General features: G+C 31.0%; 2 protein-coding genes across 3 annotated transcripts in view; one reads left to right on the forward strand and one right to left on the reverse strand.

Moving 5' to 3' along the window:
- The window catches only part of LOC145333996 (uncharacterized), a 60,714-nt gene that overhangs the window by 18,803 nt on the left and 18,896 nt on the right, over window positions 1-23,015 (reverse strand). The window contains exons 3-13 of one of the 2 annotated variants that reach the window (XM_080179269.1): window positions 21,820-21,932; window positions 20,736-20,811; window positions 19,953-19,990; window positions 18,854-18,971; window positions 18,327-18,430; window positions 17,957-18,062; window positions 17,740-17,785; window positions 17,041-17,112; window positions 13,886-13,956; window positions 13,150-13,230; window positions 12,550-12,599 (exon numbers count right to left, since the gene is read on the reverse strand). In XM_080179269.1, coding sequence (XP_080035395.1) covers window positions 12,550-12,599; window positions 13,150-13,230; window positions 13,886-13,956; window positions 17,041-17,112; window positions 17,740-17,785; window positions 17,957-18,062; window positions 18,327-18,430; window positions 18,854-18,971; window positions 19,953-19,990; window positions 20,736-20,811; window positions 21,820-21,932 — 875 coding nt within the window. Of the gene's footprint in view, window positions 1-12,549; window positions 12,600-13,149; window positions 13,231-13,885; window positions 13,957-17,040; window positions 17,113-17,739; window positions 17,786-17,956; window positions 18,063-18,326; window positions 18,431-18,853; window positions 18,972-19,952; window positions 19,991-20,195; window positions 20,229-20,735; window positions 20,812-21,819; window positions 21,933-23,015 lie in introns of those variants that run through there. The other variant, XM_080179271.1, reaches the window with a different exon arrangement.
- Window positions 1,209-5,944, forward strand: LOC145333810 (lectin BRA-3-like). The gene is made up of 8 exons (XM_080179050.1): window positions 1,209-1,378; window positions 1,807-1,855; window positions 2,105-2,247; window positions 2,824-2,949; window positions 3,520-3,612; window positions 3,750-3,811; window positions 5,345-5,444; window positions 5,847-5,944. Exons 1-7 carry the CDS (start codon window positions 1,339-1,341, stop codon window positions 5,441-5,443), a joined length of 612 nt encoding a protein of 203 aa, XP_080035176.1. The 5' UTR covers window positions 1,209-1,338; the 3' UTR covers window position 5,444; window positions 5,847-5,944.

Here is a 23,015-nt window from a genome sequence, read left to right on the forward strand (position 1 = left end):
CTGACAGATAAAGATGAGACAGATAATTCAAAGTAAAACGTTGTATGTTTGTATGTCAGTTTGTTTGGCTTAAATAAAAGTATCTACATAACTACATAATTCCTACTACTTCTTTTACTTTATATAAGTACAAATAAAAATATTTAAACATTTTTCTAAAAATTCATTTTAGAGACTTTTTACCATGTTTTTTTCTTCTCTTACATAAGACCTTTCAACAAATTATGATCCATTCTAATTACAATTTCATCACGAAATATCAAAAACATTTCAGGCAGGGAGAGGCTATTTGAGTGTAAATTATATAGTATCCAAAGTTTTATAAACACGATTTCTCATTTGTTGACCCAAAAACTTTGGGTACTTTTATCTAATCTTGATTGGTTGTCCAAACAGTAATTCAATTAATATAGGGGGTAATGTTGTTTATCAACATTGGGATTATACATCTATTGTACTGTCTTTTATCGTATATATAGACATAACTACTTATTCTATATCATAAACTAGCGGCTACGCCCCTAGAGGCCTCTTGGGGCACTTGAGGAGGAGAGAGTCAAATTTAATATTCCAATTTCTTATTTTAAATTTTAATAAAAAAATTTGGGGGGGATTTTTCATTTTTTAGGGGTGTGGGGGTGTCCCACCCCCCAAAAAATAGTTATAAACCTTCCCGGGACCTATGATAAGCTACCCTGTTAAGGAGAACCCGATCGGTTCAGCGGTTAGCGAGGTCCTTCAGTACAGATACACAGACACACAGACAAACAAACATCATATCCTGTTACTTTAGTATAAGGATTTCTCATGGACTTTACCCTCCTTGTTAAGAATAAATACAATACGTCTTTAAACTAAATTTGACAGAGATAATGGTTTATGAAAAGCTATGCATCTAAACTTTTTATGGAAAAAAGTATAAAAAAATTTTAATGAAATTATCCTCAAACAAAGATGACAACATCCATAAAAGCAAAGCTCTGGCAAGGTAAGAAAACGAACATTAACATTTGTAGGGTATCAGAATTGAATAATCAGAATATAAATGTATAAATGCCTAAAAACAGGATACTTTTTTAGAACTTGACGGACGGATAGACCGACCCTAATTACAGAAAAGCCTCGCTTTTAATTAATTAATAAAAAACACTTGTTGAAATACAAAGTTAATTTGCACAAGACATTAATTAATCTCCTAGATAAGATACAATGTATTCAAATAAGAAACTTTATCTTTCTATTTCAATCTATTACATGAATTTAATTATCTAATTTTTACTAATTATGTATAAGATATCATTCTTTTACATTTTCAGCACATCTTTAATAATATAAAAAATGAACTTTAGAATGTTTATATTTTTAGCAATTTCATTGAGTAAGTTTTTTTTTTAAGTCTAAGTGAACTTAAAAATGTATCCTTATAATAAAGTAAAATGATGTTTGTTTTGTCTTCTGTCTGTAATATATCTATCAAACCGCTGAACCGATATGGTTCTCCTTTACAGGTTAGCTTCTTATAGGTCTTGGGGAGGTGGATAACATCCCCTCTCAAGAGAAATCGCCTCTTAAAAATAACCCTCAATCACCCAATTTTTTTTTTAAACTAAAATTAAACATGGGGTGGAAGGGGGGGTCACACCAAAAAAATCCATCCCCCACCAAATTATTAAAAAAAAATTTCTTTTTAAATTTAAAATAATATACCTATTGGGTTGTCGAATTCAACTCAAGTGCCCCTTTAGGGGCGTAGCTACCAGTATTTATATAAAGCAAATCTCTCTTATAACAAACTTTATATATTAGGTTGTATGATAAGTTTTACATTTGGTTGTGTTGAAGCTAATGCCCTAGGGTAAGTAAAATTTCTTTACATTTTCCGATACTTCTCTATATCCTAAGGTATAATTTTGTTTCACAACATAACTAAAGGAAGTCTGTAAGTAATATACCGCTTTAACAACTCAAAGAATACCACAAGTAGACCCAATGCCCAAAATTCGAAGGTTTCAGCTTCAATTGTATTGTTGTAGCAGTTAGAGAGGTGTATTTCTTATAGGCTTCCTCTAATCATGGATAAACTTAATTCTTAATGTCATTGAAGAAAGTGCCGAGTATCTCTTGGTGAAATGTGTGTATATGCTCCTGAAGGTGATTCAAGAAATAATTGTTATGCGAGCAGAGATAGAATCTGTCTCAAAATGTCATGCACATGTAAAGAAGGATGGATTTTAGATACAGAAACAGGTGGGCAAAAATAAATGAAAGGTGTAGTTGCACGAAACGTATTTGTACTTAAAATTAGGAAACTGCGTATTTTATTCCTGTTTAAATGTTTAAACTACATATATAGGACATATATTTGAAAGAATTTTAATTTTCTACCATGTAGTTTTAAAATATCAAGACTTGAAAATCATTTTCTTGTGATATATGCAACTTATATTGCTGCCATTTTTTTTTACAAAAACAGCATGACGACTGTTTTAGTGGTGCGGTGCCTAATTGTTTGTTATTTATTGTAATACAAAATTATAAAAGTCAGACAGTATATTTGTAACATATGCTAGCAATCATTTTTCTGAATATGTAACTTTTCTCATCACAAATTAGTAAAACAAAAACCTCTTTGTAACAGTTTTTCTTTCAATTATCAGCATAGCTAACCTTGTATTTATTGTATTCTACAAAAAAAAACGACATTTGACGGTTCAATACTGAGTACCCAAACTTGTTAAATGCACTTCATGCAACTAACCCTCTTTAAACTAAGGAGAACATAAAAATATCTTTCATAATTCAACTTTTGAATTATATGTTTAGGATCCTGCTACACAATAGTGATGCAAATTTTAAATTGGAATTCTGCACAATCAAATTGTGCTTCTTTGGTACCAAATGCTACACTTGCAATTGTAAAAAATAGCCATGATGAAAATTTCATCATAGGTATGACATAACATTAGATTGTACTTTTAATTTTTCAATAAATATACAAATTTTGTTGAAATCCAAGTGATAGATAGTTATCTTAAAGGTATTACTCTGAACATGATCTTTTTGTATACCTTAATTGGATCTACTGCAGTTCACAGTAAAATATTGCTGGTAAGCAATATTTCCAAAAATCTATGAATTTTAAAGGCTGCTAGCTGCCAAACGGCTGAATGTACATATCATACCCGAACACCATTTTAAGCGGCTTAAGAAGGCCTACAAACAATCTGGAATAGCCAAGATCCAATTATGCACAGGGAAAGCTTCACTGAAGAAAAAACGCGCAAAATAGGTCTTTTTCGCGCATTTCTCTGCACTGCGAGATAATTATGCATTATTGATTTATGGCTATTCCAGATTATTTGTAGGACTTATAATGCCGCTTAAAACAGTGTGCGGGCATGATCTGTACGTTCAGCCGTTTGGCAGCTAGCAGCCTTTAAAATTCATAGATTTTTGGAAATATTGCTTACCAGCAATATTCTACCGTGAACTGCAGTAGATCCCCTTAATTTGCAATAGATATACTATGGGGCATTGGTACTACTGGATTTTGGCTTGGTGGAAGTGATTCTGCTGTAGAGGGAAGATGGATATGGCCAGATGGATCCTCTGGTAAATGCCAATCAGTGAAAATGGATTTTAGATTAGTTAATAAATGATACAACTTATACTTAAGAAAAATCAAATCATTAAATGACTCGTTTAAATTGAAATAAAAATATAAAGATATGTAATTAATTTCTTCTTAGTTTCGTATACTGATTGGCATATATATGAACCTAATAACATTGGCAATCAAGATTGTCTTAAGGTAATATTTCACAGTTTTTGCATCACATAGTTATTTTTATAAATGAGTGTGTTGTGGCCAGGTAGGACTTGGGCTATTTTTGCTGATATTGAACTGCATTATTTTTGTTAACTTAATCACATTGTATAAATTATGAAATTGATTGTGTTGTAATAAGATTCCTTGCTCAACTATAAACTGCAAGGAATCTACCTGTTAATTCTGCTTAACCCTCCCTATCAGTATCCAGAGATAAGGCAGGTATCGAGAAAACATAAACCCACTATCGTGGGGAGCAGAGCTACACCTAACCTTTACCTTATACAGGGTGCGCCACATAAAACCGGACTTTTTCTAAATTGTAAACAAATTAACATAAAATCGTCAATTTTAAAGATTTTATTAAATTTTAAGAACTGGGAAGCAAACTAGGTATATGACTATTAGATCATTGAATAAAATCGCCGCCAGCATCAATCACCGCCTATACCCGCCTCCTCAACCGCTGGCAGTCCCAGGTCAAAATGTACCTGTCCAAGCTGGCAAAGTTCTCCTTGATAGTGGCAATGAGGGAGGTCTTTGTGTATGAGCACGTCTATTGGTGCATGCTTCAAAGAAGCTCCAGGCCCAAAAGTCAATTGAATTAAGATCGGGCTGCTGGGAGGCCACATTTCCTTAGGATTGTGAGTAACCGCATGATCCAATTTCATCCAACTTTCAAGCTACCCTTTGACACGGAGGCCTTTATTTGGACCACAGTTGAGCTAGAACGACATTCTATACCTTTTTAGAAATGGCATGAAAATTCAGCTAGGATGGTCAGCGCAATCCACAGTCTAAAATGAGTTTTTAAGTTCCATATGGGTCTTTAACGACAAGAACCTAGAAATTTTTACAATTTTACACGATTTTTGACGTTTTTGACATCTCTAAATCTGCCACGTTTCACTTTGCCGGAGTGCTACAGCCAAGCCATTTTAAATAGAGAGCTCTAGTTTTTTTCTAGTGTCTTACTTATGTATCTAACAGTATCCCCAGCAAATTGCATAACTCTACCTCATCTACAGATGGGTTGAGGTCTGATTTAGTGGGCTCTAGTGGAGAACCCAGATTATATCACCAGCGCATTTTGAATCTGCCCTGTTGAACATAAGCGCGGCCAGCTCGGAGTACGAGCCCATCTTCGTCCAAAGATTTTTTTGTGCTAAAAGGTCATTACTTAAGCTTTTTATAGTGGGGTTAAACGTCCCAATTGGTCAAGTAGTTTTGACGCTATGACCGTTTTAAAAAAGTCCGGTTTTATGTGGCACACCCTGTATGTTAACCATATATAGTAATTATCCCTTAGTATTGTTTGTGCTTTAATAAACATATCTTTCTATCATTTGCATTGTGTTGTTTTTAGTAGCGTAGCAATTCTACAAATTGCTACTTTAATAGTTATGGTTATTCTTAATTTACTTTGTCCAATTAAATGTTTCCAAATATTCATAGATAGCGTCACTACAAGTGCTTTATTTTTTCACATAAGATGATGAAAAATTTTTTTAATAGATTACATCAAGCAACCATCCTCTTCCTTCCAGGACAAACAATATGAAGTGGGATGATTTGGATTGTGAAGAGGAACTCCCTTCTCTTTGCAAATACTAAGGTAAGTTAAAGGAAGCCTGCATGAAATACGTCGCTCTAACTGCTCAAAGACTGCCACATTTTGATTTTTTAATGATTTTGACTATGAAAATGGGTGTTTTTAATGTAAAAATGTGTTAAGTTACATTCAATCTAACTTTCTACTGAAAATAAATAAATTCTAAATTCTATGAGGTTTGGAAAACTTAAAAAATATCATATCTAAACTGTCTTTTTAAAATGCCTATAACTGTTTTGTTATTGAAGCTAAAGGGTTCAAAGTTTGAGTAATGAGTCCACTTGTGGCATTCTTTCAGCAGTTTTATTTCTAGGCTTACTTAAATATTTAATTCCTAACTATAATATTTGGTAGTTCTGTAGTACTTTCTCAAGATATTTATGACTAAATTAATTATATGTTCAGATTTTAAGACATTTTCTGATGTCATGGTCATGAACTGAAAATGAAATATGAAATTCAACTTTAGGTGTTCTATATTGGAATAAAGTTTTTTTATTTGAGACTTTGCTTAAAATTATTTACTAAGTATATTTGCGATTACTTTTATTTAATGAAATCTTCCAATTTTTAACATGTACAAAACGGCCTGCTAAATTGCTTCAAGATCCATGTCAGATCTATATAGGAAATAAATGTCTATAAACAAGCTCAAGTTTTCCAGGGAATATATGATTAAAACTCATAGTGCTCCAATAATCCATAATAAACTCTCATTGCCCAGAACGATAAGACCCATTATTTTACTTTATTAAAAATAAATTCATTTTTTTCATTTCATGTTGCTATTTACCTTATATTGATGTATTTAATTTCTAATCATAAAAAAGAAAATTTAAATTTATAATATGATAAATTTAAGAAAACTATGTTTTAAAAGAATTCGATTGTGGCGACATTTTGTGTGTTCAAATATTAAACTAAAATTGTAATCATCATCATTAACCCTTTGGTGATGGTAATGTAAAGAAAAAAATATAATTAAAAAAAATCTTTTAAAAATCATTTAAATTATTAAATATTTACTTTCTTTTAGATATTAATGCCGGGTGAGGAAAATAGATTTATTGAGAAATAGATATGCATATAGAAAACTAGCCAATAGGGAGATAATTATATCGAGCCAACTCTAGTTCATTGATAAAGGAAGGAGTATTTTGCGCTAAAAATCCGTAAAGGTGTGAGTTTTAAGGCTTAAAAATAGTAGTAGAACGATAATATTCACTAAATATGTGTGTTTATTATTGAAAAGAACTATAGACAAAAAAAATTTACATTTTCTAAAAAGTTAACATAAATTTTTATTGTTCTACTACAGTTTTTAACTTAAAACTCACAACCTTTACGGATTTTTAGCGCAACCACTACTCCTTTGTTAAACTTAATATGATGATTAATCCAAAAGTCTCTACAGAATTATATATGAATTTGTTTCAAAATTACACACTGTATCAATAAATAACTTTATCTTAGGAGAGATAATTTGCTTATAATAGTAATAAGCAGAATATAAATTAATAAGTCTAAAGAAAATTGCAAGTAAATTTGTTGCAACACTGCTAAAATACAGGATACTGTTGAAGGACATATTACATTTTTAGGACTTGTTTATAGAGATGATTCACTTATAATATTTTACTTTGTTATCCTAGAATCAGTATTCTAAATATTATACAAATATTACAATTATATCACAAAAAATTGCTGTCAAAAATCAAAATGTTTCAAGTGAAGTACGGACACGCTTTCTTAATAGTGTCTTACTAATACAGGAATCGCCATGCAAAGTTTGAAATTGATAAAAAACAAACTAAATTAACGATAAGAGCTATCAGTTATAGATGGATCAAAGAACAGACGTACCAACATTAATTGTAGCTATTCATTGCTTTCTTAAAACTTTGAAGATATAAAATCACGAAAATGTTATAAAAACAAGAACAATCATATCTAAACGTAGCCCGGTAAAGCTAATAAATTCGTCCTCAAAGTTTTTAATTCAGCGAGTAAGAAAACGTTATAATACAACTTTGGGGACTATGCAATAAACTGCCCAATGTCCTCTCCCTCCCCGGATAGGATAGCTGTACACAAATACGAAATAGTCAAGCAAATTCAGTTTGAAAAATAAATAAACTGTTCTTTATATTTATTTAAAGTTGGTTTTTCTGTTTGCTTAGAACTTTTGTTATCTAATTCATTAAGACTTTTATAATATTTTTTTTCAACACGCTTCCATACATAGATATTAGACTATAAATTACACTAAAACACAAGGTCTAACAAACACGTTTTCTCATTAATTGGCTTAATATCTTCAGATACTTCTATTCATTCTAGATTGGGTAGTTTCAATTATATTTACAAGTAATCTTAATATTATTTTGTTTGTATTAGGGATGTACCTAAATTTGTCATGCATTGACTTATTTCTTGGTACATAAAAAGTCTTTGATCAAATAAAGCTTATAAAAGCCGCTACCTAGCTAGGTATAGTATTTATGTTAACAAAGAAAATGACTAAATTTTTTTTGTATTCTTTAACCTTAGGCTAATACTTCAAAAAACTTTGTAACTCTGTCACTAAAAGTCACTAAAATTATATTTAAAGCTCTCAATGTATTTTATAGACTTTTAAAAAAATTTAAGTATTGGTCTCTAAACAACTACCACACCCATGTCTTTACAAATATATCTATTCTATTCTAAGATTGGACAAGTATATTCAAAATTTTTAATCCAAAATTTAGGGATTAGACATTGACAGAAATTAAGTATTTGGTCCATGCGGTCCAACCTATTTTCGGCCACAAATACCTTTATATGTCATCATAATTGATTTAACCTTCTACATAAAGTTTTTTGTACGTAGCTTATGATTTCTTCTTGAACTCTCATATCAGGAAAGTTTTACATAAGTCCAAAGTTGGTTTTGTGGTATTTTAATCTTAGATTTGGTAGAATGGTTTTAGGCTATTTTTCCACTATACTACAGAGCCCCTACACTATGGGACATTTCAAAACATTTTAAATTTTTATCAGAGTTTATCAGAGATTTTTTTACATGAACGTGTAGCTTTTGATGAGTAGATTTGACTTTATTTCATCCACTTTAGGTAAAAGTCCCGACTATTATGCTTTTTTTAGGTTTAAAGTTTTTGTAAAAAAGTAAATGACTTTAACGCTAAATTTAAGTGCAACGACATTCCTTTGCGTAATATTTATGTGTTGCTTTTGACCGTCTCAAGAAATAGGGGGTGGGGAGTGTCAAAGGGTGGGGATTTTCAAGAAATAGGGTAAAGAGTAACTATCCGAAGAAAGGGAAAATACTAGATGAAAACATTTTGAAACATATAGTTATTAATCTTCAATAACCGAGATTGAACTTACTTATCAAGTATTAATTTCTATAATCAAAGATATTTTAATCTAAAAGTTAAATACTGGGTAAATTGTTAAAATTTTCCTCTAAAATTACGTTCTTTAAAATAAGAAATAATTCAACTAGACTTGCTAACTTAATTCCTTAATTTTAATCTTTATAAATGATTAATTTATAATGAATCACCCCAGAAAAATAGAACCTAATTCTTTATTAACAGTTTTAAAGTCTAATATGATTACTCTTAGCTCTTGAAATTAAATTCCCCTATGACCATATGCATCTGCTGGTGTTTATACAATACTAATAACATTTTTTCATGATTTATAATTTTGTCAATTTTAATTGTTTTAGAGACAAATGGAATACAATATTCTTTTTTTATTCTTAAAGTTTTTTAAGTTGCTAAAATGAGTAAAAAATTTGCTAAAATGTAAAACAACCCTGGAAGATAACTAATCCCCACCCCCTCAAATTTCCAAGATGGGACAGGAAATATCAAGTTTTCTAAGATTGTAAAATTTCTATAATTAGAATTAAAGACAATAAGTAATAAACCTGTCATTTATACAGCTCTCAATTAGCAAACTTTAAAACTTAGAAATGAGTTTGATATCTTAATTATATTTAATATATTTAATTTTATAACCTTAAAGTACATTATAAAAATAAACATAGACATGTACGAGAATAATAATTATAAGATGATTAAACAGAAAATTTTTAATTTTTCACTTTTCACTTTTCCCTCCTATTACTTTTTATTACTTTCTTAATTATTTTAGCAAGTGTGATTATTTATGAATATTAAAAAGATTGGTACATTTAAAGATAACTCAACTAGTTTTTTGGGGTGACAAAATCATTTCTATAGAAGCACTAAAATAAAAATGGTATTTTAATATAAATGAGATTTTTCAACTATTGACTTTTAAATGTAAAAAATAATATTAACAAATGCTAAACATTTTTTAATAGATTCTGAAAAATAAGAAAAGTAAAAAATCAAATTGATGAAATATAATTTCAAACTAATATTTTGTATCCCAACCCTTTAAAATTACATAAGAAGACGAAATGAATTAGGTATGTCGTCCTTGTGCATAGCAAAATTTAATTTATGAAAAAATGAAAAATAACAGCAAATAAATAATCTTTTTTGATATTTTTAAAAAAGAATATTGTTTTGAAGTCCATAGATTATAATCGAAACATTTTTCATATCTCTATCTTAAGCAGGGGAAAAATGAAACAAAACATAAACATTTGTCCCATAGTGCCCTATAGATGATAAATCGCAGCTTCTAGTAATAATATAAAAACAGAAAATCTTATTATTAAATCTTTAAACAATATATATCTTTAATATTCTCAAAGGTTTCTCATTTTGAAAGTCTGTAAATCGAAATTATAAGCCTTTTCAGATTAAGATATATACTTTTTAATTCCAATATTTGTACTGTCATTTTCTTTCTTTCAAACAGAATAAAGATATTTAAGGGAAGAAAATTGTAAAAAATGTAAAGTTGTTTCTCTTTCTATAGATATCCTTATATAAAAGTAACAGGATGTGTATCTGTCTCTTTTTGAGTACGTCTTCGCTGAACCGATAAGATCTTCTTTACATTTAAGGTTTCAATAGGTACAGAGAAGTTTTAAATCTATGTTGGGGTAGATTACTATCGTCCTCCCACAAAATAAAACGCAACTTATAAAAAAGACCACTTCCCCCATCCCTTGATTCAAGTGTTCTCTTGGGGGGGGGGGGGGGCGAAACCATTAGTATAAAATAAAAAGAAGTAAGGTGTCTGTATATCTGTCTTTTACAAGCATAAAATATTTTCAATATTTTTACTGAAAACAATTATTGGTAGCTATTCTGGCAACATATAATTTAATAGACATTCTGTACATAATTTGTAAATAAATCTTTGAATTTATATCTTTTTATTGTGTAGCTTCATTAGAGCCAATTCTTAGAAAGATGCTTTCATATTCGCGTATTAAGGGTGTGTGTGTATTAGGAAACTAATATATTTTATGAAAAAAGTACCAAGATGTCTCTCTATCTATGTACATTTAAATTTTAAAAATTTAAACAACTATTTTAAGGGAGGCTTTTAATTAGTCCTTGTAAGGTTTTACGCTATTTTCTAGTGTTGTTGTAAAAAAAATCAGGAATCTAAAGGGATAAGACAATGGTCGATGAGTTGATTTACATCCCCAATGATGATACACAAAATGACCCCTTCTGTATATTACAATTGGTGGTTAAAACGTTTGGACACTCAACTTACTGAACTAACCTATCAAAATTTAAGAAAAGACCTCAGGGATTTTAAGCCAAAGAATTAGAAAACATTATTGTAAAACTTTGGGAACTAGTGTAATAAACAGCCCAAAGCCCTCTCCCTTCGTCTGTAAACAAACAAGGATCATTATCTTTAATTTTTAGTGCCCATCAATAGAAATTTTTACAAAATTGTTGGAGACTTTCTAAAAAGAAGAAATACGCCCTTATAATAAATTACATGCAACGTCCAACAAATATTGATAAACAAAAAGTCATTCTTCGTGGAAACTCAAAAAGAATTTCAAACCACCAAATTAGTATGAACTGAACAGGCGCCCTGGGTTTTAAATTAAGGTAGATTTTATAGTAGATGGTTTTATATCAGGTTTTAGTCTATTTTGTGGAAGATTGCAAACCGCCCGTCCCCTCAAAGATATGGCCAATAAAAAAATTACCTATAAATTAACTTTTTTTAAAGAGGGGGTGGGTTAATATCCGGTGGATTAGAACCGGTTCTCCGCCATACTGAAAAATTATGTCTAGCATCGTATTATATCCAATTTTCTACGAATATAAAAATGTACAATCATAAGATATAAATTGTAAATTTTATATCCGCGGAAAGCTGTTTAGAATACGATGGAAGAAATAACAATTAAAATCTCAAAAAAATATGGTTATATATGAACTTGATGGCAACAGACATACCACCCAACAAAAATAAATTTTCCAAACCTTCACTAATTAATTGGCAATAGAAATTTTCCCTAATTTCTTAATAGTTTAATTAATCTAATTATGCATAGGATAGTCTGAACGAAAAACTAGAAATCATATTTAAAATGGAGAGTTATAAAATTTTACAACATTTGAGGCTTAAATGTTTAACTACGCATTTTCTATAGTTTTGTAATGTGCCCCTTTAATCTAGGGACTCTGCCTTCATATGGGTAAGATGGGGCCAAGAAATAAACAAAATCGATCCAGAGGCCTAAATCTAAAAAAATAGGTTAAAACCATCTCGAGACAAATCAGTCATGTATAAGTTATCTAAATCTTAACTCCAGAGAAAAAAAATTGTTACTTTAAATCATAGGATACTGAGACTTGAATAAAAAATAGATAAGCCTGTATGTTCTTTCAGAATAACTAACTGTAATTTATATTATTCTCTAGAAGCTTCATATTGGTCTTAGGCGTATAAGAATTCATGTTTACTAAAAACTACCTGGCCCAAGTGAAGGAGACCCTTTTTGTCTGCTAGCAAATTGCTTTCTGTTCTTTTGGAGGGACTTGAATGTTTTTATTATTATGCAATTAGCTGATTTTGAAGAGCCAATTCAAAGTCGGTACAGTGTACCCACCCTCGCGGAATAGTAACTTATAGCCCCCTCTATTCGTTTACGTTCATTTTTGATATAATAAATGTTAATTCCTTGAGCAGTTCTGGAGGGTTGTCCAACTCTACTATCAGATACCCAACCTATACAAATAACAAATAGATAGTTATTTACAAAATGCCCTCCCCCGGCCCCCTAAACAAAGTTCTTTGCATGAATATGATAGATAGATAGATTTCTAAATAAAAAGGTAGATAGATACATAGAAAAATAGCCGATATATTTGCAAAGGTTGAATTTAAAATCAATTATATCAAAAGATAGTTGAACAGAGAACTAGAATAAACGTAAATAGATAGAAATTTAGAAATATTGATAGATAGATAGATTGATAGAAAGATAGATAAATAGAGAGCAGATTTGATAGAAATATAAATTGATAGATAGATTGATAGATAGATTGATAGATAGATTGATAGATGGATAGATTGATAGATAAATAGATAGATAGATAAATTGACAGATAGTTTGATGGATAGATCGATAGATAAATTGATTGATAGATGAATAATTGTTATTTTTTGCATCGTATTATAAACAGCTTTCCGCGGATATAACTATCAGTATGGCTGGGAACCTATTCTAACCAACCGGACATTAATCGTTTTCAAAGCTATACTGGAAATATCTAACCTGTGTATGACGATCAATGAGACGGTTGAGTTCAAAATCATCATCATCCTCTCCGAATGGATTGATCAATATCTCGGCGACCTGGAGGGTAAGAAGTCAATCATTAAAGTAACATGATGTCTATCTGTCCTTCTGTCTGGCTGTGTGTGTGTAAATAGGATCTCGTTAACCGCTATTTTTTTGATGGAGGCTACTTCCACCCTTCTAAGACCCCAACATTTTTTTCCTTTTTCATTAGAAAATTAAAAATGAAAATGGAGCGTCGATTTACATGCTTATGTGTATAATAAATACTGACATATTTATAGCAAAATTGAGGGAAATGTCTTGGTCAATAAAAAAAGGCACAACTCGAATTAGAGTTCTTTTATTCCTACTCTAGTTGTAATGTAGATGAACAATAATAAATAACATCCAACGACGAAGCCCAAACAAATCAGAAATGAACAAAGGGACAAAGACATAGAGAATATTTAGATTTTTATAAATTTATAGTATCAGAAAATCACAAAACCTTGAAAAGAAATTATGTATTTTGTAGCATGGTCAATCTACCGACGGACCAAGTAAGTTGTAAGCTGTTTCCCCTTTGGTAAGAATTGTCATGACAACAGCAGCCTATGATAAATAGTAGCTGAGAAAATCATAACTCTCCCTTACCGTTACGGACTGGTGGACAGACGAACAAATTGAATTATAGAGATTCCTCGCTTCTAAAGAGAAACTAAATGGATACCTTTAACCATCCAAAGAAAAAGACAAACTGAACTGTTAAGAACACTGGGTAATACAAATCTAACCGTGTTCCTGAAAAAATTAACATATCTGTAATACAAAGTAGAACTATGTCTTTCTGTTTGTTTGTTTGTAGCGAAGGATCTCGCTAACCGCTGAACCGATACGGTTCTCCTTTACAGTAAACCTTCTCATAGGTCCGCACAAAGCTCAAACACCCTTCCATCAAAATAAAAAATTTGATTTAGTTTTTCTTTTTTAAAACAAAAATTGGATCATGGAAAGAAAACAAAGTCATTCCTAAATTAGGACAGAAGTCACATTCCTAGGAAGGACATAAGTAGCCTTCCTTAAGTGAGAATTTGTTAGATGAAGGGCATAACATGCCTCCCTTAAAAAAGATTTTGCAAGATTGAGGACATAAGTAGCCTCCCTTCACCTCACAAAACCTAGCTTTTTGATCCTTCAAATAGCAAAATCTTGCATAAAATTGGTTTTTGGTCCATCACATAGCAAAATATTGGAAAACTTAGCTTTTCTGTCCTTCACATAGCTAATTCTTGCAAAACATAGCAAATTCTTACAAAACATAGCAAATTCTTGGAAAACATAGCAAATTCTTACAAAACATAGCAAATTCTTGCAAAACATAGCAAATTCTTGGAAAACATAGCAAATTCTTGGAAAACTTAGCTTTTCTGTCTTTAACATAGCTAATTCTTGCAAAACATAGCAAATTCTTACAAAACATAGCAAATTCTTGCAAAACATAGCAAATTCTTACAAAACATAGCAAATTCTTACAAAACATAGCAAATTCTTAGAAAACTTAGCTTTTCTGTCCTTCACATGGCAAATTCTTGCAAAACATAGCAAATTCTTACAAAACATAGCAAATCCTTGCAAAACATAGCAAATTCTTGCAAAACATAGCAAATTCTTGCAAAACATAGCAACTTCTTGGAAAACTTAGCTTTTCTGTCCTTCACATAGCAAATTCTTGCAAACTATAGCAAATTCTTACAAAACCTAGCAAATTCTGGCAAAACTTAGCAAATTCTTGCAAAACATAGCAAATTCTTGCAAAACATAGCAAATTCTTGCAAAACCTAGCTTTTCTGTCCTTCACATAGCTAATTCTTGCAAAACATAGCAAATTCTTACAAAATATAGCAAATTCTTACAAAACATAGCAAATTCTGGCAAAACATAGCAAATTCTTGCAAAACATAGCAAATTCTTGCAAAACATAGCAAATTCTTACAAAACATAGCAAATTCTGGCAAAACATAGCAAATTCTTGCAAAACATAGCAAATTCTTACAAAACATAGCAAATTCTGGCAAAACATAGCAAATTCTTGCAAAACATAGCAAATTCTGGCAAAACATAGCAAATTCTTGCAAAACATAGCAAATTCTTGCAAAACATAGCAAATTCTTACAAAACATAGCAAATTCTATCCTTCACATAGCAAATTCTTGCAAAACATAGCAAATTCTTACAAAACATAGCAAATTCTAGCAAAACATAGAAAATTCTTGCAAAATATAGCAAATTCTTGCAAAACATAGCAAATTCTTGCAAAACATAGCAAATTCTTGGAAAACTTAGCTTTTCTGTCCTTCACATAGCTAATTCTTGCAAAACATAGCTAATTCTTGCAAAACATAGCAAATTCATGCAAAACATAGCAAATTCTTACAAAACATAGCAAATTCTTGCAAAACATAGCAAATTCTTGGTAAACTTAGCTTTTCTGTCCTTCACATAGCTAATTCTTGCAAAACATAGCAAATTCTTACAAAACATAGCAAATTCTTGCAAAACCTAGCAAATTCTTGCAAAACATTGCAAATTATTGGAAAACTTAGCTTTTCTGTCCTTCACATAGCAAATTCTTGCAAAATATAGCAAATTCTTACAAAACATAGTAAATTATGTTTTGCAAGAATTTGCTATGTTTTGCAAGAATTTGCTATGTTTTGCAAGAATTTGCTATGTTTTGCAAGAATTTGCTATGTTTTGTAAGAATTTGCTATGTTTTGCAAGAATTAGCTGTTTGAAGGACAGAAAAGCTAAGTTTTCCAAGAATTTGCTATGTTTTGCAAGAATTTGCTATGTGAAGGACAGAAAAGCTAAGTTTTCCAAGAATTTGCTAGGTTTTGCAAGAATTTGCTAGGTTTTGTTAGAATTTGCTATGTTTTGCAAGAATTTGCTATGTTTTGTAAGAATTTGCTATATTTTGCAAGAATTTGCTATGTGAAGGACAGAAAAGCTAAGTTTTCCAATAATTTGCAATGTTTTGCAAGAATTTGCTAGGTTTTGCAAGAATTTGCTATGTTTTGCAAGAATTTGCTATATTTTGTAAGAATTTGCTATGTTTTGCAAGAATTAGCTATGTTAAGGACAGAAAAGCTAAGTTTTTTAAGAATTTGCTATGTTTTGTAAGATGAAGGACATAAGCAGCCTTCCTAATGTAAGAGTTTGTCAGACAAAGGACATAAGTCACCTCCCTTAAGTTAGATTTTGTTAGATGAAGGACATAAGTAGCCTTCCTTAGATTAATTTCCAGTGACTTCTGTCCTAATTAGGAATGCCTTTGTTTTCTTTCCATGATCCCAAAAATTAAAAGAAGGATTTACTCAATTTAAATCTAAAAGAGGATATTTACGTCTTATAGTAGCGTAGCTTTGTATTAAGACCTAAACATTTATAATATCAACTTAATATACAGAAGTATCATGTTACTAGTAGCTCTGTAATTAAAATAGCTTAATAGGTTAAGATCTGAATAATATTAATATGTTATAATATTAACAATTTAAGCTACACAATAAATAAATTTGTCAGTCCATCCGTAACACTTTGGGGGGAATATGATATTCTCGGCTGCTGTATCAAGATAGACAGCTGAAATTCTTAGTAAAAAATTCCTATGACATATGCGCATATAATCTATACATTGTTTTGTCTGCATGCCTGTCGGTCATGTTTCAAAAGATGTATACTTTTTATTTAAAGATTTCGTGATTTTCATAATCTCTCTATTTTTTTCTTTGTTATGAGAACTGAACATCTGATCTGCAATTCGCTACTTATGAATGTTGTCATCATTGTTTGATTTTTTCCCTAAAAACATTACTGAAATATTACCAATTTTGCCCATAGGAAGTTCATAGGCAGTTTTGTATGCTTCAGATGATTCTGGATTTATCCATTGAGCTCCTACAATCAAAATTTTCATCAATAAATATACAAAACGTGATTTATAATCAGTTTTGCTAAATGATAAACCGATATGACTCTATGGAAACTTTCATAAGTACAAGGAATTTTTGTTTTATCTACCTATGTACCTTGGAGAATTATACCTACACTCTGGAAAGAAAAATCATCGAAAAATGTCAAATTATTTTTTTACATTTTAAAGCGTTTGATGTTTAAACAAGAACTACGATAAATTAAGATATTTCATTAGTCATAAATAAGGTTTTCATTATACTCCAATTAAGCATTCTAATACCTAATGTGAAATGCATTTTTAGCTTTGAGGGTGTTTATAGATGTGCAAAAGTAAAAAAAAACTTGCTTTTTTGTATCCAAACATTAATATAAAAAACCCTTGCTGTTAAGGGTGATGAACATTTATATCATTATCGCAGATTTTTAAATAGTTACTTTTTATCATCTAATCTTTAATGAAACAAGACTAGTTTTCATGAAAACTAGTGCCTTTGGTAAATGGCAAAAAAAATAAAAACATTATGCCTTTTTCCACATAGACAAACTACATATATTGCAATTGAAGCCAAATGGAAGGGTATGTAATGTCTAAGTAAAACTTTAGGTCACCTATTAGTGCAGCTCCAAAGTAGGAATAAACGGCTAGGGTCACCACCTGAAAAAATGGTGTTTTTTAATATATTTTGTAAATTTTAATTTTAATGGTTTTGAAAGCTATAAGATGGACCTTTTTTGAAAAAAAAACACACAATAGCATGAAGAATAAACAGAAAGAATTAAAACATAAGAAGTAAACCTTTTAAGTCTTTAAATTAGTAGTATTTACCTGGGTATATACTAGTGGTACAGATACCCAGTCATGGTTTATAATGCCTGTCAGTTGGTTCCTGTAGCAAACTAGCTCACCAACCACTGATTTCACTGTTTGAGGCCTGAAATATATATTCATAATATACTAAAGTTTCTTAATACCATAGAATACTATAGAATAAGAACCGGTTCTGTGCGGTAACATTATGCCACTTCTAGTTGGGGGTTATATCTCCCTTCTGAATACTTTTCATAGAGGAATCATGGGGTTTGTTTTCCTAAAATCTTAATTTATTTACCTCCCACACTCCAATTAAAATTTTTCTGTTGGGGGAGGGGATTGAACCCCTAACTTCCCCGCCCTTCTCCAGCCAGCAAGTGCATACCTGATATTTCCTTCAGCTAGAGCTCTGGCAATGATGTCAGTAGCCCAGGTCAGAGGCAGGAACCATTTGTTTGCAGACACTTTGGTATCAAGTTCTTGGATTACCTACATAGAAAATAGATAAAGAGCAAGACAGGTAATCCAGGTAAAGGGAAGGAACCATTTGTTAGCAGAGACTTTTGAATAGAGTTCTTGGATTCTATAGGTCGATGATTAAAGTAAAACAATAGAAGATAATAATTCTAATAGATAGATTGATAAAAAGACAGGTAATCCAGTTAAAGTGCAGGAACCATTTGTTTGCAGAAACTGTATTATCAATTTCTTAGATTCCTCGCATAGAAAAACAGATAGATAGTAAGACAGGTAATCCAGGTAAAGGGAAGGAACCATTAGTTAGCAGAGACTTTTGGATAATGTTTTCGGATTACATAAGATAGACAGATAGAAATCTAGACAGGTAGAGAGTCAGATAGATAGCTAGTGAGATAGGTAGAGAGTCAGGTAGATAGCTAGACAGATAGATACCTTTAATTCGTCATCTCTCATTAGACCCGCGTCCACTAGATGCTGTAGGTCAGGAAACCTTTTCTTTACTCTGAAGCTAACAGTTCTCATAGCCATACAATAAGCCAACAACATGTATCTAAAGTAAAACAAAGATGACGACATCCATAAAAGCGAAGCTCTGAAACGGTATGACAGACAAACATAAACTCTAATAGAGTGTCAGAACTGAATATACAAAATATAAATATGTAAGTTATGACAAAATTACACGAAAATATGTTGCAAAACTTCTTAAATACAGATGCTTCGCTTATAACATTGTACCTTATTTTGATAGTAATCGATACTTCAAAAATCAGATGAATCGGATTATTATATCACATAAAAAATTATTATTTAAAAAGTTAAAAATTATCATATTTAAAATGGACGTACAGCCATTCTGGTAACGATTATAGTGTTGCTAGGCTTTCTAAATCGTACCTAATTGCTACAGGAATCATCGTGCAAAGTTTGAAATCTATAGGACAATTATAACATGCCTAAATTAACGAAAAAAGCTCCCCGTTACAGACGGACGGACCTAGCCTTAATTATAGAAAAGCTTCGCTTTTAAAAAATGTCATAAGTAGCTCAGATAATAACCAGGAATAAGGTATAACCAACAAGCGAAAAAATCTAAAATAATATTTGGGGGGCAAATGGAGAGGTCGTCAATTTTACGAAATGTTGCCCCCCAACGACACCTGAAAAAGACGTATAAGTCTCGTGATTTTTTTTTCCGAATTAACTTGGTTATTGATATAAGCTGGATAATAACACACATCTAAAAGAATTATAGTCATGAACATTAAGAACCAAAAATTAAAAAAGAACCAAAAATTTTTATAAAGTAAATAATCAGACAAAAATACTACATAGTGCCTCAAAGTGCCTAGCGAGCACAGAGCAAACCCCCGCCCCCCCCCCCCCCCCAAATAATCAAATAAAACCTCCCCCTCCCCATTTTAAAGATATATTTCAAATAAGCAGAAAGATGAGGAAGGGAGGCTTCTTTGCTTGACTAGGCACTTTGAGAGAAACTTCTTTAATAGGTGCTTAAAAGATTTTTGTATACCTGATAATATTTCGCCTCATAAGCCGTTGTCTTTCCTCCTAAAATATAAAAAGAATGAAGAAAATAATTATATTGTTTGTTTGTACAACCCAATCATGTTTAATATAAGGTTTTAAAAGCCAACCATATAGAACAAATTAAGGTGTTTCTAACTTTCTCTTAAGAAAACTCCAAATAAAAATAGCCAAACTATAGAACAAAAAAAGAAGTTCCAAGCAATAGAAATAACCAAGGTGTTCCTACCTTTCCTGTAAGAAATCCCATCACATAAATAGCCATGCTATACAACCATATAAAGTGTTCCTACCTTTCCTGTAAGAAATCCCAGCAAAAAATAGCCATACTATACAACCATATAAAGTGTTCCAACCTTTCCTGTAAGAAAACATAGCACAAAAATAGCCATACCATACAACCATATAAGGTGTTTCTACATTTTCTGTAAGAAAACAAAGCACATAAATAGCCATGATAGAACAAAAAAAGATCTTTCTACATTTCCTGTAAGAAAACTGTACATTCAATATACAACATAATAAGGTGTTTATACCTTTTCTGAAAGAAAACCCAGTACATGATAGCCATATAAAGTGTTTCTACCTTTCCTGTAAGAAATCCTATAATAGCCAAGCAATACAATCAAACAAGGTGTTCCTACCTCTCCTTTAAGAAAACCTAGCACAAAAATAGCCATACTATGTAACTATATAAAGTATTCCTACCTTTTCTGTAAGAAAAAAACAACCAGATATCTAGATTGCTATGCTATAGAGGTGTTCCTACCTTTCCTGTAAGAAATCCCACAATATAGATAGCCATGCTGTCGGGCCAGGGCAGTAACGTGTATTGGCGCCACCATCTAAATAAAATCAATATTGAAATTAACAATATTTTTAACCTACAGAAGAGATATTTTTGTTTATCATCATTGGATCGTTCATTGTCTTATCCTTTAAGATCCGTGGCCTCCATAAATTATAATAAACATAAATATAAAGATTTTGTAATTTTTTAGCATCCCGTTGTGACAACTAAACATCTGCTGTATTATATAAAACTCTATCCGTCTTTCCATTCATGATTTTTGTGCAGAATTACCTATTTAATCACATCACATAAACAAAATTATCACAACTAGTTGTTAAACGTTTGGACACTCTACTTAATGAACCAACCTATCAAAATTTAATAAAATCCCAAAAGTTGTTAACCCAACGAATAAGAAATCACCTAACCCAATATAACCTAACCTAACCTAAAATAACCTATAAAAAGCCATTTTAAAAATACGACGAATCGCTCCTTATGGGGCGATTCTTCGTATTTTTCACAGTAGCTTTTCTCCTATTTCTAGCCCCTGCGGGAGGCTCTAACCCTGTGGGGCAATCACCTAACCCAATAAAACCTAAAATAACCTATAAAAAGCCAATTTAAAAATACGACAAATCGCTCCTTTTGGGGCGATGTTACGAAAGGGACTATTCCCGATAATGTTTTTATTAAACTAGTAAACCAGTGTAATAAACAGCCCAAGGTCCCTTCCTTCCCTGCGTTGGCCCCCTTTTTAAAAGCGAAGCTTTTCTATAATTAGGGTCGGTCCGTCCGAGACAGTTAGCTTTTATTTGTTAATTTAGGCATGTTAGAATTGCCCTATCGATTTCAAACTTTGCATGGTGATAAGTATATCCATAAACATTATCCTGTATCAAGCAGTTTTTCAACAAATTAACTTACAATTTTGCTTCTACTCTTATACATTTATATTCTAATTATTCAGTTCTGACACTATACAAGAGTTGATTTCCGTTTGTCCTTCCGTTTCAGTGCTTCGCTTTTATGGATGTTGTCATCCTTGTTTAATTGTAACCTGTTGACAATGAGGGACACATAGAAACCAAGGACAAAGGTCAGGGGAATACTGGTCAGCTGTTCGTGGCAGTAGCTGCGCAGGGCTTCGAACATTTCACGGGACTGCTTCCACTAAAAAAATATATAAGTCAATGAAAAATACTTGTAGCTTAGTCATAATGGTAAATTGGTATAAAAAAAGAGAAAAAAAGAAAAAGTATGCAATACGGTCTGACGTAAGAACATACCATAGTTACAGAGTAGCTAGGATAACACATAATTATATCAGTTGCAGACAAATCATGAATCACAAAATTTTCTAACAGAGAAATTTGGTCACTATTTATGACTTGACAAATTTTTTGATACTTTAATTTGTTTGTTTATAGAATATGAATAAAACCAAACCTTTTAAACACACCTTTTACTAATTCTTAGAAACTTCTAATAGTTATGATTGTGTTTACAGAGTAATTTAAGAAAAAAAAATTTGCTTAATTTGTAATGGTATAGCTATTCTATAGAGAGAATATTTATGTAGTTATAAAAAAAAGCTACTATTACTCTAAACCAAAATAATAAAGACTTATAGAGCTTACAAATAATTAAGTTTTTAATAAAAAGGAAATTTTGAACAATATCTGCTAATTTTTTTCTAGCTCTATAACAGTTTGCTGATATTTATTCATCAAAATTATTTGCATTTGTCTTATTGGGTTTAAAACATTTTTTACCTTAGGCTTTTTAAAGAAAATTATTTGATGCATAGTAAACTTTGATCATTATTCTTATATTCATGTAAAAGAAAAGAGTGGGCAGAGGTTAAATAACTGTATGTCCATAGGTTGGGGACCCTCTGCAGATATTCAACAGGGTCTTTCAGATATATTAACACATACAAAACAAACATATATAAAACAAAATTTGCTAGCATTTGAACTCGGTTGTCTATACTATACATTTATTATTTTAATTTAAAATCATTCTGTTAGTTATTTGTTTATTTATATTCACATTCACTTTTTACAAGTTTTATTGTTTTACTTAACATGTGATATTCACAACATTTTGTCTCATTCTATTCGTAGCAAATTTATTAGCATCAGAATGGCTCATTAACCATACAAAAGGAGCATTGAGATGCATTAACCGATAAGTAGTCAGTTGTATCCACATAAGCATACTGCTCTTTATAACTGCTTCATTTAATACATG

Source organism: Acartia tonsa, chromosome 12 (genome assembly GCF_053477335.1).
Source record: "Acartia tonsa isolate MP-2025a chromosome 12, ASM5347733v1, whole genome shotgun sequence".
Lineage (NCBI taxonomy): Eukaryota > Metazoa > Arthropoda > Copepoda > Calanoida > Acartiidae > Acartia > Acartia tonsa.